This window comes from Amyelois transitella, chromosome 31 (genome assembly GCF_032362555.1).
Source record: "Amyelois transitella isolate CPQ chromosome 31, ilAmyTran1.1, whole genome shotgun sequence".
Taxonomy (NCBI): domain Eukaryota; kingdom Metazoa; phylum Arthropoda; class Insecta; order Lepidoptera; family Pyralidae; genus Amyelois; species Amyelois transitella.
Genome location: NC_083534.1, coordinates 442,056 through 460,461, shown reverse-complemented (window position 1 = coordinate 460,461; position 18,406 = coordinate 442,056). Strand labels below are relative to the sequence as shown.

General features: G+C 39.3%; 1 protein-coding gene across 4 annotated transcripts in view; it reads left to right on the top strand.

Moving 5' to 3' along the window:
• The window catches only part of LOC106129210 (serine/threonine-protein kinase 10), a 56,787-nt gene that overhangs the window by 33,237 nt on the left and 5,144 nt on the right, over positions 1-18,406 (top strand). For 3 of the 4 annotated variants that reach the window (XM_060953325.1, XM_060953326.1, XM_060953327.1), the window contains 11 exons: positions 371-474; positions 1,252-1,367; positions 2,165-2,281; positions 4,720-4,806; positions 5,638-5,740; positions 6,152-6,309; positions 11,719-12,285; positions 12,672-12,843; positions 14,086-14,181; positions 14,649-14,792; positions 15,797-17,067. In XM_060953325.1, the coding sequence (XP_060809308.1) occupies positions 371-474; positions 1,252-1,367; positions 2,165-2,281; positions 4,720-4,806; positions 5,638-5,740; positions 6,152-6,309; positions 11,719-12,285; positions 12,672-12,843; positions 14,086-14,181; positions 14,649-14,792; positions 15,797-16,615 (2,483 nt within the window). In that variant the 3' untranslated portion in view covers positions 16,616-17,067. Of the gene's footprint in view, positions 1-370; positions 475-1,251; positions 1,368-2,164; positions 2,282-4,719; positions 4,807-5,637; positions 5,741-6,151; positions 6,310-11,718; positions 12,286-12,671; positions 12,844-14,085; positions 14,182-14,648; positions 14,793-15,796; positions 17,068-18,406 lie in introns of those variants that run through there. The other variant, XM_060953328.1, reaches the window with a different exon arrangement.

The window sequence follows — 18,406 nt, the reverse complement described above, 5'->3', positions numbered from 1 at the left end:
TCTTATCTTAATCGCACTGCTAGAAAGGGAAGCTGAGGATATTCTATCTTAATGAGAGAAACCATAGTATCTACATACAGAGATATCGTGATCCCACCGCTGCCACCAAACTCCTCCTTCTTACACAGGTACATGTGGAGATTTACTATAAGGATAAGGACGAGGAAATTCTGGGTAAATGTCTGTAAAAATGGTGATCTTAAAGCAGCCATTATGAGGCATATTGCAGTCGCTAAATACTACGATATCAGAATCCCACTGCTGCCACCAAAATACTATATAAACAGTGCTATAAATTGTATGTATGGTTTGTGACTCAGTATATATATATATATATATATACCTATATTTATTTATTTATTATTAACAGAGAAACGCGGCCGCCGCCTCGACAGCAGCGAAGTTCTGATCCTGAGCCCCACGCACGCCGACTCGGGCGTGTTCGACGATAGCGTACACAATGTGCTCAGTTTGGTAAGATGCATTTTTTTTACTAATATTATATACTAGCGACCCGCCCCGGCTTCGCACGGGTGCGAAATTCGGAAAAAAATATACATAAAAACCTTCCTCTTGAATCACTCTACCTGTTACAAAAAACCGCATCAAAATCCGTTGCGTCATTTTAAAGATTTAAGCATACAGACAAACAGACTAAAATAGCGACTTTGTTTTATACTATGTAGTGATTATGTGAAAGTGATTTTGTTTGTTTGTTACCTCTTCACGGGTTATCCACTGAATTAATCTTGTAATTTTCACGTTTATATAATTAAAAAATGATTTTCAAAATTGGTTACAACGTAACTTAAATCTAATTATATTTTCTATCGCTTCATTAAATGTTTTCTTAAAAATTACAAATAACATTTCTACAAAATGATGTGCCGTGTGGTTCCCGGCACCAATATATGTATGTTTATTTTTTTGGATCGCTTTAAATTTTAATTGTTTACTTTTTGTAGATTGCGCTAAATTCACGCGGGCGTATTTGCCGGTAAAAATGTTTTCTTAACAATTACAAATAACATTTCTACAATATATGTAATTATGATGCATGAAGGGCATGATGAGAAAAGAACTTTTTCTGATTGGCCTGGGTCTTGGATGTTTATCTATATAAGTATTTATTATAAAATATAGTATCGTTGAGTTAGTATCTCGTAACACAAGTCTCGAACTTACTTCGAGGCTAACTCAATCTGTGTAATTTGTCCCGTATATATTTATTTTATTTATTATCTTCAACAGGACACGTCTCACGTGTCAGTGGTGACTGTCGGCAATGAGGAGGTGCGAGTGTTGGACTCGGCCGCGCGAGAGAACCCGCGCGCGCACACGAGGCTCAGTCCGGACAGTTTTGCGCAGTGAGTATTTAGTTTTTTTATTTATTAGTAAATTTCGTATTGTCTTACCTTACCTTACCTTGCATTACCTTATCGTGCCTTAACTTATCGTACCTTATCTTACGATACCTTACCTTATCTTAAATTACCTTACATTACCTTACCCTACCTTACCTTACCTTATGATACCTAACCTTAGTAAGTAAGTACCTTACCTTACCCTACCTTACTTTACGATACCTTACCTTATCTTAAATTACATTACCTTATCTGACCTTACCTAACCTTAAATTCATATTAATTTATTTGCCAACTAAGTGTAGATACATTGGTCTAAAAATTAGGAATGGGGATGAATAGAAATGGGCTTATTTATTACTTAGCGAACTTTTACAGGCATGGCGAATAACCGGCGCCTAATGTTAAATATTCAGTATTTTATTTTTACTTAAATTAACTAACACAGTGCCGTGTGGTTATCGGCACCAAGAGGAAATGGAATAGGATCACTCTTATGTCTTTTCCATGGATGTCGTAAAAGGCGACTTATAGGTTTATAAACTTGGGATTCTTCTTTTAGGCGACCTATCACTATTTGAATCGCAATTCTATCATTAAGCCGAACGTGGCCTTTCAATCTTTTCAAGACTGATGGCTCTGTCTAACCCGCAAGGGATATAGACTTGATTAATTGTATATGTATGTGTTAAGTATTACTTAGTTTGGCAAATACATGACATGTCAAATTATTATACTTGTCACAAATCATTCTTCAACGTTCACACGAACGAATGAATGAAATGTTTCCTCCTGCGCAGGCGCTCGCAGAGCGACAGCGGCTCGCTGTCGTCGTCGTCGCGCACGGCCTGCGCCGACGCCGACTCGCTCGCCGCCGAGGACGCGTGCGAGGCCGAGCTGCACAACGGGGTGAACAGGTACTGCCCGCGGCCGCGACTTCGTTCGCGCGGAATTGTTATTGAAGCCCTCAAGGATGAATAACTTTCATTTGTAATTAGACTAGCTGCGTCCGCGTGGAATTGTTATAGAAGCCCTCAAGGATGAATGACTTTCATTTATAATAAGACTAGCTGCGTCCGCGTGGAATTGTCATTGAAGCCCTCAAGGATGAATGACTTTCATTTATAATAAGACTAGCTGCGTCCGCGTGGAATTGTCATTGAAGCCCTCAAGGATGAATGACTTTCATTTATAATAAGACTAGCTGCGTCCGCGTGGAATTGTCATTGAAGCCCTCAAGGATGAATGACTTTCATTTATAATAAGACTAGCTGCGTCCGCGTGGAATTGTCATTGAAGCCCTCAAGGATGAATAACTTTCATTTATAATAAGACTAGCTGCGTCCGCGTGGAATTGTCATTGAAGCCCTCAAGGATGAATGACTTTCATTTATAATAAGACTAGCTGCGTCCGCGTGGAATTGTCATTGAAGCCCTCAAGGATGAATGACTTTCATTTATAATAAGACTAGCTGCGTCCGCGTGGAATTGTTATAGAAGCCCTCAAGGATGAATAACTTTCATTTATAATAAGACTAGCTGCGTCCGCGTGGAATTGTTATTGAAGCCCTCAAGGATGAATAACTTTCATTTGTAATTAGACTAGCTGTGCCCGCGATTTCGTCCGCGTGGAATTGTTATTGAAGCCCTCAAGGATAAATAACTTTCATTTATAATAAGACTAGCTGCGTCCGCGTGGAATTGTTATTGAAGCCCTCAAGGATGAATAACTTTCATTTGTAATAAGACTAGCTGCGTCCGCTTGGAATTGTTATTGAAGCCCTCAAGGATGAATAACTTTCATTTGTAATTAGACTAGCTGTGCCCGCGATTTCGTCCGCGTGGAATTGTTATTGAAGCCCTCAAGGATGAATAACTTTCATTTGTAATTAGACTAGCTGTGCCCGCGATTTCGTCCGCGTGGAATTGTTATTGAAGCCCTCAAGGATAAATAACTTTCATTTATAATAAGACTAGCTGCGTCCGCGTGGAATTGTTATTGAAGCCCTCAAGGATGAATAACTTTCATTTGTAATAAGACTAGCTGCGTCCGCTTGGAATTGTTATTGAAGCCCTCAAGGATGAATAACTTTCATTTGTAATTAGACTAGCTGTGCCCGCGATTTTGTCCGCGTGGAATTGTTATTGAAGCCCTCAAGGATGAATAACTTTCATTTGTAATAAGACTAGCTGTGCCCGCGATTTCGTCCGCGTGGAATTGTTATTGAAGCCCTCAAGGATGTATAACTTTCCCCGATATTTTTTTTGGAAGCGGTAGTGTTTATAAAATTAGACTAGCGTACTGGATGCGTCCGCGACTCCGTTCGCGTGGAATTGTTATTTTGGGGCATCATTGAAGCCCTCAATATTAAGAATAACTTTCATTTATAATTAGACTAGTTGTGCCCGCGACTTCGTCCGCGTGGAATTGTTATTGAAGCCCTCAAGGATGAATAATTTTCCCCGATTTTTTTTTGGAAGCAGTAATATTTATAATTAGACTAGCTGTGCCCGCGACTACGTCCGCGCGGAATTGTTATTTATTTTCCATTATTTCTTCGCTCCTTGTAATTGCAGCGTGATGTTATAGCATAAAGCCTTCCTCGATAAATGGTCTGTTCAACGCAAAAAAATTTCAATTCTAACCAGTAGTTCCTGAACTAAGCGCGTTCAAACAAACAAACTGTTAAGCTTTATAATATTTATAGATGAGTTTTATTCCCAGAAGGATAGGTAGAAACTGCGGGGTCTTAATCGTCACGACTAATTTAGAAGAGTGTCGGTGGACGAATCGGTAAGATGGCCGGTTAAAATGCGGGTAACGCAAAAAGGCACACGTTCGAATCCCACCTCGGCCGTGTACCAATGAATATTTTAGAGAGTTATGTAGGTACATTAGTTTGAATACTAATCGATGCTGTTACGGTGAGGGGAGAACATTGCGAGGAAACTTCCACATTCACGCAACTGCATGTGATCGATACAATATGGGTTAGGTTTAAGCCTATCCTTTAGTCGCCTTTAATAAGCTTTATATGTAACTAGAGTAAATAGTTTTTCTCAATTCTATCATTAAGCCAAATAGCTGAACGTGGCCATTCAGTCTTTTCAAGACTGTTGGCTCTGTCTACCCCGCAAGGGATATAGACGTGACGTATGTATATATGTACTTACATACATACAATCACGCCTCTTTCCCGGACGGGTAGGCAGAGACTACCTCTTTCCACTAGCCATGATCTCTGCATACTTCCTTCGCTTCATCCACATTCATAACTCTCTTCATGCAAGCTCGGCGGTTTCGGGTACTGTACTGTATGTATGTATGTATGTAAATTGTTCTTTTTTTTTACAGAGTGAACACGGATCATCAAGTTTTGGAGAACGGTGATCAGGTCGTGCTGAGGAGGAAAACTCAGGAGCAGCCGAACAGGTTACAAAGGTATTCTGTTTATTTGAAAGAAGAAAAACCCGTTTACAATTAAGTATTGTGTTACGTTTGTAAAAAAAAATGGTCAATAACAGGTCCTCTGTGATGAATAACATTAATATAATAAAAAAATATTATAAATCTCTTAACAATTAACAATCGACACGCAATAGTGCCGTGTGGTTCTCGGCACAAATATAAAAAAGGATATAGGATCAAACAATCTCTTTCCCATAGATGTCTTAAAAAGCGAAAACTTGGGATTCTTCATTTTGGCGATGGGCTAGCAACTTGTCACTATTTGAATCTCAATTCTATCATCTAACACCTGAACGTCGGCCCTTAGTTTTTCAATACTCTTGGCTCTGTCTACCCCGCAATGGATATAGACGTTATATGTTTGTTTAAAAAAGGTCATCGCATTTCAATCTCATCCAGGCAACAATAAGATTATTGCTTAAGAGAGAAAACAAGGTGCAGGATGGTCAATGAACAACAGAATAAATATAATAATATACATACATAAAATCACCCCTCTTTCCCGGAGGGGTAAGCAGAGACTACCTCTTTCCACTTGCCACGATCTCTGCATATTTCCTTTGCTTCATCCACATTCATAACTCTCTTCATGCAAGCTCGGCGGTTTCGGGTACTTTTGACCAAGGATGGATAATTTTCCCCGATTTTTTTTTGGAAGCGGTAGTATTTATAATTAGACTAGCTGTGCCCGCGACTACGTCCGCGTGGAATTGTTATTTTGGCCCTCATGGATGAATAATTTTCCCCGTTTTTTTTTTCATGTATAATTTTTATAATAACAATATAATGAAATCCGGTTCACAGGTCCAAGGAGGACATCCACCTCGCGAACCTGAAGAAGAAGACGCGCAAGCGCACGCGCAAGTTCGAGATCGACGGCGTCATGGTCACCACGACCACTTCAAAGGTAAATCTGAGTACATTCTATGAAAATAACCATTTTATTATTATATATAGATAGATAGATAGCCGTGTGGTTCCCGGCATCAATACAAAAAAGAATGGGACCACTCCATCTCTTTCCCATGGATGTCGTAAAAGGCGACTAAGAGATAGGTTTACAAACTTGGGATTCTTTTTTAGGCGATGGGTTAGCAACCTGTCACTATTTGAATCTCAATTCTATCATTAAGCCAAATAGCTGAACGTGGCCATTCAGTCTTTTCAAGACTGTTGGCTCTGTCTACCACGCAAGGGATAAAGTTGTGACCATATGTATGTATTTATTATAAAATATAGTATCGTTGAGTTAGTATCTCGTAACACAAGTCTCGAACTCACTTCGAGGCTAACTCGATCTGTGTAATTTGCCCCTCAGGTCATATGGGGTGATGAGGAAAGCGGCCTGACTCTGGACGACCACGCGCTCAGGAAACAGGAGCTGAGGGAGATCAAGATGCTGCAGAAACAGGAGCAGAAGCAGTACCAGCACCTCAACGCCAAGGGGACGCAGCTCAGGGAGCAGCAGGACAAGAGGTACCCGCTCACTGACTGAATAGAATAAATTTTGTTTTAAAAATTGGATACACCTTGTATCCATATCACTTATTGACGTCACATCACTTAAATCTAATTATAACTACTGCCGCTTCCGAAGTGCATTTGTAGAAGAAGGCGGCAAACTACACTGCAGTGTTTTCACCGGACGTCAATTTACAAATATAGATGACTCTTGAATCTAAATCGCGGCGAATGCATATTATCTACTTTAAGAAACATGAATGAGTGTAAAACTTATTATTTCAATACAAATATTTCGTCAAATAAATGAAGATAAATAAGATATGTACACACTGTACAAATTATGTCAACACCATGTCAAAAATGCACAAGCTTTTAAGAGGTTTATGTCAAGCTCGGGCCACACATGTTTATCATATAATCCTCCGTGCTGTAATAGGCTTTCCTACAAAGCTCATCTTTAATGTACTCGTACTTTTTGGAATTTTTAACTTTCATTTCAGGAACACTTTGGTAATTTATTATAAAATCTTATACAATTAATCAGAAACGATTTTCCTACCATAGCCAGCCGAAGTGCTGGGATCGAATATTTAGGTTTTTGAAAAAATCTATAAGCGAATCTCTTTGTTTTAAACCGTTGATAGCTCAAATTGCTCTTTTTTGTAGAATGAAAACAGTTTGTATGTCTGCTGCTGATCCCCAAAGCAGTATGACAAAACCATATGACATTAAACTTTGAAAATAACTAAAATATACTAGCTTAGCAGTTGCCACATCCGTCAAATGCCTAATACGACGAATAGCGTATGCTGCAGAACTTAGCCTTTAAGAAAGTTTCAAAATGTGAGCATGCCATTTCAAATTTGAATCTAATGTTAATCCTAAGAAAGTAGTACTATCAACAAAATCTAATCTTTTACTACTTACACTAATATCCACATTGGCCTGCCGCACAATGGGAAGTGTGAACTTAATGCATTTGGTCTTATTTGCATTTAACAGTAAGTTGTTGATTGTAAACTAGTTAGAAATGGCGGCTAAAGTGCTATTCAAATCGTCACAGATTTCGCTACGGCGCTTCATCTTAAAAATTTGTGACGTATCATCTGCAGACAATACAATGGCAGTCTGTTTCTCAATCATGCAAGGCAGGTCGTTAATATACACCAGAATATTACGAGACCAGAAATTCGAGAAAAGGTCTCAAAATGGAACCTTGCGGTACCCCTAATTTTATACCTTTGCTCCTTTAGATTTTGTATTATTTGAATCTACCGTCTGTAATCTATCACTAAGATATGATTTAATTAGTTCAACGGCGGTAGTGTCGAACTCGTAATGAGCGAGCTTGAGCAGAACAGTTCTATTATCTACGCAATCAAATGCTTTAGTCAGATCGCAAATCGCTCCGATGGCATCCTATGAGTCCTCCCATGCATTAAGAATATGAGTGACAAGAGCCACACCTGCATCTGTTGTACATTTCCCCTCAGTAAAGCCGTATTGCTGACTATGAAATAATTTATTAGACTTAAAGTAAAGCTGCATTTGATTAAGCATGATTCTCTCGAACACCTTGCTCAAAATTGGTCTATAATTACCAGGCTCCGATTTTTCATCTTTCTTGAATAGTGGAATGAATTTACTATACCTACTTCATTAAATTTGGAAAAATCCCTTGGTCAACACAATTATTGAATATATATGCTAAGTCCCAAGTTATAATATTTATAATATGACAAATCACAACAGCCGACATACCTAATGATCCCCATACTTTTTAAGATTAAGTTCTTTAAAGGTATTGATAATGTCAGTAGAATCAATATGTGAGAATATAAATTTGGAATTGCAAGTGCTGACATTATTTTTAAGAAGTGTTTCAGCTTCATTATGGCGCGAGTTAATATAAGAAGTTAATTCCAACGGTATATTTGTAAAAAAAGTTTCAAATAAATTTACTTTATTAATATATTTAAATTTACTTTCTGTTGTAGAGGTAATTTTCCTATTATCAAATTTAATTTCATCAATATTTTCTTTAAAATTACATCTACCAGTTTCCTTGTTTATAATATTCTAGGTTTCCTTTGTTTTGTTGGGAGCATTAAGACTTTTAGAAAGTTTCAAAATGTGAGCATGCCATTTCAAATTTGAATCTAATGTTTTTCGTAGGAAAGTAGTACTGTCAACAAAATCTAATCTTTTACTACTTATACTAATATCCACATTTGCCTGCCGCACATTGGGAAGTGTAAACTTAATTCATTGGGTCTTATTTAAATTTAACAGTAAGTTGTTGATTGTAAACCAGTTAGAAATGGCGGCTAAAGTGCTACTAACATCATCAGAGACTTCGCTACGGCGGTTCATCTTAAAAATTAGTGGCGTATCCTCTGCAAACAACACGATGCCAGTTTGTTTCTTAATCATGCAAGGCAGGTCGTTAATATACACCAGAATATTACGAGACCAGAAATTCGAGAAAAGGTCTCAAAATGAAACCTTGCGGTACCCCTAATTTGATACCTTAGCTCCTTCCGATTTTGTATTATTTAAATCTACCGTCTGTAATCTATAACTAAGATATGATTTAATAAGTTCAACGGCACTAGTGTCGAACCCGTAATGAGCGAGCTTGAGCAGAAGAGTTTATGATCTACGCAATCGAATGCTTTGGTCAGATCGCAAAATACTCCGATGGCATCCTGTGAGTCTTCCCATGCATTAAGAATATGAGTGACAAGAGCCACACCTGCATCAGTTGTACATTTCCCCCCAGTAAAGCCGTATTGCTGACTACGAAATAATTTATTAGACTTAAAGAAAATCTGCATTTGATTAAGCATGATTCTCTCGAACGCCTTGCTCAAAATTGGTATAATTGAGATTGGGCTATAATAGGCTATTTGACAAATTTGATTTCGCATAAATATATTACAGAGCTTGTTGGTGTTTCGATTAGTTTTGATTTTCTCTTGTTTTATTTAGCAGATGTGGGAGTGAAGCGGGTTGGTTCCAAGAACGATTATCTAAGTAAAAACATTTAAATAGGTTAAGAAACTGTGTTGTCACTGTGGAGCTAACTAATAGGTCAATGTTAAAATCACCGCCAACAATTACTTTCTTATTACTTTTTGCAGTTACTCTTCGAACTTCCTTCATAACATTCAGGAAATTCATAAAACTACTATTGGGTGGACTATAGATACAAATAACAATGTGTCCCTCAAGCTCGGCACAAGATACCTCAACACAGCGCTCAAGAGAAGGTCTGACTATGTCATGGCGCTCCTTACAGCGATGATTCAAAATTTTTATTCATTATTATAGGATACTTCATATCGCTTAATAATTGTCAAATCGTTTGGTTTAACAACATTGGTTGACGTCAAATAAATTACTTAAAACTAAGTTTACTGCCGCTTCCTAGGCATCAGTGCAGAAGAAGCGGTAACAAACTGCACTGCAGCATTTTCTTCAACAACGTCAACTTCACAATATCAATTAAACTTAGAATAGAATGTGGACGAGAGAATACATTGTTCAGATTAATATATTTATATGAGATTTTAATTTTAATATTAATATATATATTTATATATATACTAGCTGTCCCGGCAAACGTTGTTTTGCCATATAAATAATATTTAAGTAATTTCTAGTTAAAAAAATGTTAAGGGTGGACAGCCCTTAACACTTAGGGGTATGAAAAATAGATGTTAGCCGATTCTCAGACCTACTGAATATGCATGCAAAATTTGGTTAAAATCGGTAAAGCCGTTTAGGAGGAGTACGGAGACAAACATTGTGACACGAGAATTTTATATATAAGATTTTATGGATTGCCAATTTTAAAAAGATTTCTGTACAAAGTGTACTGAATTTTGATTTAGGTTCAAATCAAAGTACAATTCACTACGAGGTTCCTGTGCCAAGCTCAAGCCAGATGTTTTTATCATTAAGGTAATCATCAGTCCTATAATAAGCCTTCTCACAAAGTACTTTCTTTACATACTCCATGAATTTTCGGTTGGGCATATCAAGAACAGACTCCGGCAACCTATTATAAAATCGTATACAGTTCCCCATAAATGATTTACTGACTTTGCTAAGCCTATGATACGGCATGACTAATTTATGTTTATTACGTAAATTTCCATGTGGCACTAACTTTTTGAAAAAAAAGAGGTATTTTTCCTAACATACATTATAAGATCAAAAATGTACTGGGACGCTACTGTAGGTATGTTTATTATCTTAAAGAGTTGTCTTGGTCTCTTGGTCCTAAACCATAAATTGCGCGAACGGCCCTTTTCTGAATTATAAAAATAATTTGTAAATCAGCTACCCCATAAAAGTAAACCATAAGATAACAAGATATGAAAATAGCTGAAATAAACAAGCCTAGCTGTAGCTACATCTGTCAATTGTCGGATCCTCCTAACAGCATAAGCGGCAGAGCTAAGTCTATTGGAAAGTTTAGAAATATGAGCACCCCACTGTAGCTTTGCATCTATTATTAGGAATCTAAAAGCTTTGTATTTTCAACAAATTCTAATTTCTGGCCTTCCAGTATTATGTCAGTATTGGCCTGCCTTACGTTGGGAAGGGTAAATTCAATGCATTGGGTCTTATTAGCATTTAAAAGAAGATTGTTGGTTGAGAACCAGATAGGTATGGCCGACAGTATATTATTAACCGAACTTACCTTTTCGCTTTGGCAATCTAATTTAAATATTAAAGAAGTGTCATCGGCAAACAGCACTACCCGCCTGTTTTTTCACCATAAAAGGCAGGCCATTGACATATACACCAAGAAGAGGAATGGTCCTAAAGTTGAGCACTGAGGAACACCCATTGTGATGCTTGATCCGCTTGACTTAACTACATTAATATCTACTGTTTGAAGCCTATCAGTCAAATAGGATGCCATTAGTTCAGTTGATTTGTGGTCAAACCCATATTGACGAAGTTTTCTCAAAAGTGTCTGATGATCTACGCAATCAAACGCTTTAGAGAGATTACAAAAGACTCCAACTGAATCCTGTGAACTCTCCCACGCGTCATAGATTTGAGTAACAAGTGCTACTCCCGCATCAGTGGTGGACTTCCCGGCAGTAAACCCATATTGTTGGGAATGGAAATGTTGTTGATTTAAAAATACTGTTGCATTTGATTAAGCATCATCTTCTCAAACACCTTGCTCAAAACTGGCAATATAGAAATAGGTCTATAATTGCCAAGGACTATTTTCTCCCCTTTTTTGAATAATAGTATTAATTTGCTACATTTCATTAAATTTGGAAAAATACTCTCATCAATACATTCATTAAATATAAAACCATTGACCACTCTTAACCCTCTCCTGAAGCAGCTCACCCTCCCGGATCCAATGGTAATATCCGCGACCGCCCGCAGGTTCGAGGCGGAGCAGGCGGCGCTGGCGCGCGCGCACGACGCGGACCTGGAGGCGCTGGCGCGCGCGTCGCGGGCGGGCGCCGAGCGCGCCGAGCAGCAGCTGGAGGGCGAGCTGCGCGCCTGCGCCAAGCGGCTGCGCGCCGACCACGAGCGCGACCTGCGCCACTTCCGCGACACGCTCAAGCAGGAGCTGCGGCTGCTCAAGCAGGAGGTGGAGCTGGTCGCCAAGGAGCGCCGCAAGGACGCGTACCGGCAGCGCCGCCTGCGGCTGGACGCCGAGCACGCGGAGCGCGAGCGGGCGTTCGTGGCGGGCCTGGCGGAGGCCGCGGACGCGGTGCTGCGGCGCGCGCACGAGAACCACCGCGCGCGGCAGGCGCTGGCCGACCGCCAGTACCTGCAGCAGCGGCAGCAGATAATGCGCACCCGCGAGGCGGCGCTCTGGGAGCTGGAGGAGAAGCAGATCCACGAGCGCCACCAGCTCGCCAAGCGGCAGATCAAGGAGGAGTTCCTGCTGCAGCGGCACCAGATGCTGGTGCGGCACGACAAGGAGCTGGACCAGATAAGGAGGTGCGTTTGAGATGAAAATAAATGTTGATGGCCCTAAGAGAGTATCTTAAGGAATTTTAAATATTACCTTAGGTGACTTAGTAGACTTCCCTAGGGAGCTCCCTATTTTTGATCTAATTTACCACAAATTAGATCAAAAATATTGGTGGTCCAAGTGGAGTGCCTTGAAGAGTCCCGGTGCAGGTTCTAGTAGACTTCCCTGTGGGGCACCATAAAGTATAATCACGTCATAACCTATAATCACGTCTATATCCTTGGCGGGGTAGACAGTGGCCATACAGTTGAACGTGATTCAGTATTTTTGTATGTTGGCTCTGCTTACTTATAGACGTGACTATATGTATGTATGTTTATTGAAATGTCCCGATCGCACCCGCCCACCCCAGGAAGAACACGCGCAAGGAGGACGAGCTGGCCAAGTGCCAAGCGCTGGAGAAGCGCTCGCTGCCGAAGAGGATCCGCGCGGAGCAGAAGGCGCGCGAGATGATGTTCCGCGAGTCGCTGCGGATCTCCGCGCCCGCCGCGCACGGGGACGCCGACCGGGAGAAGCTGAAGAAGGTAATGAATGACTGAGTGAGTGAATGAATGAAAACTGGGTTTGCCTTTAAAAAGATACGTACATACGTACATGTTCACGTTAAAATCCCTTGCGGAGTTTTGACAGAACCCGCAGTCTTAGAAAGACTAATAGGCCGCGTTCGGCTGTTTGGGTTAATGATAGAATTGAGATCTAAATAGTGACAGGTTGTTAGCACATTGTAAGAGGAATTCGAAGTTTATGCGCCTATCCCTTAGTCGCCTTTTACGACATGAAAGAGAAATGGAGTGGTCCTATGCTTTTTTTTTGTATTGGTGCCGGAAACCACACGGCATAAGATTGAGGTTAATCGATAGATTTTTGGTTAATTTTCACGATATTTATAAAAAATATGTCTACATGTAACACATTTACATTCATATAATAACTAGCTGTCCCGGCATACGTTATTTTGCATTTTGTGGGTATGAAAAATAGATGTTGGTCGATTTTCAGACCTACTCAATATGCTCACAAAGTTTAATGAGAATCAGTCAAGCCGTTTCAGAGGAGAACGTGAACGAACATTGTGACACGAGAATTTTATATATAACTAGCTATGCCGCGACTTCGTCCGCGTAAAATAGTTGTTTTGGGCATCATCGAAGCCCTCAAGGATGAATAATTTCCCGCCGTTTTTTTTCACATATTCCATTATTTCTTCGCCCCTTATAGTTGCAGCGTGATGTTATACAGCCTAAATCCTTCCTCGATAAATGGTCTATTCAACGCAAAAAGAATTTTACAATTCGAACCAGTACTTCCTGAGAGTTCAAACAAACAAACTCTTAAGCTTTATAATATTAGTATGGATAATTTCCTCGACTTTTCGATACTATGTAATTTTAGTAAACAGAGGAACCTTTATTGGTTTATATATCAGTACCCGGCTGACCGAGCTTTGCTCGGTCTACCAGAGATGGCGCTGATATAGTTTCTTAAAACGCGGTTTTTAAAATGTTTATATCTCTTGAGAACCGAGCTTTTCTCGAACCTAGGACCTTGATAAATCGATTCCTTGAGCCGAAAAGCCCCTAATCTGTAACTTTCATGAAAATCGTTGGAGCCGTTTCCGAGATCCTCATTATATATATATATATACAAGAATTGCTCGTTTAAATATATAATTAAGATAGTATGTATAAGATAATTATAATATGCAACCATGTAACTGTTTGTTTCCCTAATAAAGATAAATAAATAAAATGCTATATGTGTTTCAGTTCCAAGAGAACGAGAAGCGGCGCTACCGAGCGGAGCAGGAGAGACTCGCCACCAAACACGCCAAAGCCAGGGAGGAGCTGAGGGCGGCCGGGGAGGTGAGTGTGTCTGCAATAGAATAGAATAGAGTTATTTTCAAAATTGGACACAAGGTATCACTTATTGACGTCACAACACTTGAATCTTTACTATGCATAACTACTGCCGCTTCCAAAGCGCATGTGTAGTAGAAGCGGCGGAACAAACTACGCTGCAGCATTTTCATCGGACGTTTATAATAAAATAATTATCCAATGGGGGGCAGACATAGCCAGCAGACTTGAAAAGACTGACGGGAAGCGTTCAGCTGTTGGGCTTAATGATACAATTGAGATTCAAATACTGACAAGTTGCTAGCCCATCGCCTAAAAGAAGAATCCCAAGTTTATAAGCCAATCCCTTAGTCGCCTCTTACGAAATCCATGGGAAAGAGATGAAGTGGTACTATGATTTTTTTATATTGGTGCCGGGAACCGCACGGCTTCTTTATTGAGATAGGTTATAAAAACGTATATTACATGAGCAGGCGCAACTTCGGGAGCTGGAGCAGCTGCAGAACGAGAAGCGCAAGGCGCTGACCAACCACGAGAGCAACAAGATCAAGGCGGCCGAGGAGAGGTACTCCGTGGAGCTGCGGGAGTGGCGCGCCAAGCTCGGCAGCAGGAAGGCGGTGAGTGATTGCTGTAAGGTGATGTAGAGATAGGTTCATGATGGATGATAGAATTTAGGTTGGCCCTAGTATGGTGCCCTGGGGAGACCCATGGCATGTTAATGTTCCAATGGCCACAAAGAAAAGAAATATGTTGGCAAATAAATTTTATTGTATGCGTGATGTATGCACGTGTTTTTATTGGCTGCGGTGACCGCTTACCGTCAAGGTTTGTTTGTTTGTCAGTATAATATAGTAATAAAAAAGCATGATTTTCTATAAGTGGGGAGATAAGGTCATTGTTTTGACAGAATAATTTACATTTATAGTTATGTGGCACGGAAGACAAGTCTTTGTATGTATGTTTATAACTGATTTTTAATATATCGTATTGAATTGTAATAGTTATTAATAATACAGGTATTAGACGTGCACGTAATGTACCTCTGTTTTATCTCGGACATTTAGAAGCATATAACAATGATCGCTCGGTGACCACGAATCGTTGTGACATGATTCGAAGCGTGCGTGATGAAATAAAAATAGTCTAATACCTATAAATAATATGTAATTTTATGTCAATTCCAGTGTTTCCAAGTTCTCGTTCAAAGACGCGTCAGTCAGCTTTCTTTGTCTATGTTTAATTATGATTTAAATGTAAAACAATGACCACTATCTCCTGAACTATATGGGTGTCGCATGAAACAGCATGAGCGCAAGCTTTTGGTGGTGTCTCTAACAGGTGGCGGAGATTGTTACAAAACTCATTAGCTCATCTTTGACGTACAAATGTGACTATTTCAAAGTTTGTATGTTCATACTAGTTTATCATCTTTATAGGCACTTTCCATATATGTAGGTCAAAATTTTTGTGGTGTCTTAGAACCATTAAAATTGAACGTCCATTTGAAAATGTGTATGTTACATAGCGTATCATCCATTTAGACACAACCATGTAGGTTATAGGTGAATGTTTGTGGCGTCCATCGGTCCATCCGAACTAAACGCCCGTTTTCTCCAAACAGAAACTGATTGAGGAGTTCAGGAAACAGCTGATTGATCACGAAAAGAAATTCCGAACGACCATTGAGAACAAGGCGGAGTTTCTCGACGTGGAATGGCCCAGAAACGTGTTGCAACATGTCCTAAGCGCTTACCATCAGCGGCAGTCGTTCATGGGATCGCTGTCGCGGTCGCGCACGACTCTGAATTTGATATCGGCCACGAACACGCCGAACATGAATCGTAGAAGGAGTATAAGTCCGGTCAAGAAGCGCGACAAGTTGTCCAAAGCGCACAAGTTCGGCTCCACGTCCAATTTGAAATTAGTCTCCGATAAAGTGTCGGGGTTCTCCGTGTTCAGCGGCTCGGATGTGAGACGCGAGCCCATCATGGCTTACGGCGATAACGTGCGTAACCAGACGGCCGGTAGAGATGGCAAGGAACCGAGCACTTTGGACAGGAATTACCAGAAAAGAGATAAGAAGATTAACAGACAAAGCGTATCGGAACATGTGTTCAGACATCTAGATGATCACGGCGGCATGAAGAGGAGTATTTCCCAACAAAGTCTGAAGCAAGATATCGCTATGGAAGCTGTCATGATAGATTTGCCGTCACTGGAAGGCAGCAGGTACAATACTATGAAGAGTACCAGTACTATCGGTACCGATTCGAGAGACGGGAGTGAGATTGAGTACGACGGTAGGGGTCTCAGTCGTTGGGGCCCCGTCAGGGGGTCTAATAGCTATGCCAATTCCGATTTGCCGCCGGTCAGTCAATTGTCGACTTTGAACCTTAAAAACACTATTGTCAACGATAAGAATGAAGATTCGGTGGTTTGATTAGTTGTAAGTGGCGACCTCTAGAGTTTTTGATGAGAAATACAACATAATTAAATAAATTCCAAAAACATACACGTAATTTGAACCGTAAAATTAATAGTTTACGTATACGTCTCTAAATCCGAGTTAGGACGGGGGCGCCACTTTCGCGTCGTTCGTGTCTTAAATGTCACGTTCAGTGGGTACACGGCACCAAATTGACAAATCGCCGGTTGAGCAAAATATGTGTTGCATCATTCACATTTGTCATACTTTTAACGTCAGTGTTATTACCCGTTAAAAAAGTCAATTGAATTAAACTTCAACCAACCACGGCTATAGTATAATTCACGCTTAATTGTGAAACTCTAACCTGTGGTACCAGAATTGTTTTTAAATTTTGACACGTGGTTATTTTACTAAAGAGAAATTTGAATGTCAATTAATAAAGGCATAGTGAAATGTTAGTCACAGCCAGTATATAATATGGCCAACCACAGACATAGATCTAGCTAGACCTCGTGATTGTCTGTTCTTGCGGCGACATCATCTGTAGCTATCCGTCATTCTTGTACTTTATAGACATGTATCTGTAATAACTTTTGTAAAAAAGAGAACGCCTACATTCGGTATCTTCCCTTTTTGAAATTGATAAAATATCTAAAATTTGCAAAAATCGCATCAAAATCGGCGCAACGTACGCTCATACAGGTCAAACTGACAACCACATTTTTTAAAGGCAACTACTGTATGTACTAAATAAAAGAAAAAAAAGCGGACTGAGTGTACCTTTAAAAAAATGTGAAGCATCGTAATGGCGGCATGTTACGCATTTGTGATTGACAGAACTTGCCATTTCGTAAGAAAATCTATGACGTAATGGCGGCCGACTGTCACACTATAGATGAGAGTGTGTGCGTGAGGCGTATATATATATAATATACAATGGCATATTACTGGTGCTTTATTTTGCCGTACAGTAAAACACCGTCCGCCTGTTTTTCTACGTCTATGCTACTTGGCTCTACAAACTTGACTCTAAAGGCTTGACACGCTTAGTTTACATAGAAATGGATTAAATTGCGTTATCTAGCTGGATTTTATCTGCTGTTCTTGCCACATAATTTCGTTAAATATAACAAAAATTTATTTTTAAAATTGTAAACTTATCGTGTATTTGCATGCACTGTGAAATATGTCTATGCACATCACTGACTGTCTAAATAATTTGAATTTGTCACAAATTTAACAGTATAAAAAGCGACCGTGAGATGTTCGTTCATTTGTATATTTTTTCTTTGTATCTTGATTTTAAAATTAAATGTTTTATTAAAATTGTCTATTATATTATCGAGGCTGTTTAAAACTAATATTTAAAAAGTTTGTTTATCTAAAAACATGAAATTAAGACGGATATCGATAATATTAGAATGAAAATAATGGTATAACACCTAGGTCTTGCCTAAAATTATTGTTGAAAATAATTTTCCGATTTATCTGGTTCATTACATTTAATAAATAAAAAAATTAGTGCTGTAAAACATTTTGAACACTTTATAATGAATATAAAGAAAAAAAAATCGTAAAATTAGCCAAAAATACAAAAGTTTATAGAAAACAAGAACATTTTTCTTAGTATAGAAATATAGGCACTTCCTCTTTATTATTTTCTAATTCGCTATTAAGTTATAAAAATATTTAAATTTCTACCTAGTCCATTCCAACCCAATAAAGTTATATATTATTTGACAATATGTATGTGCCCTGAATATATTTTTAAAACATTTTAAATATCTTATTGGTATTAAAAGA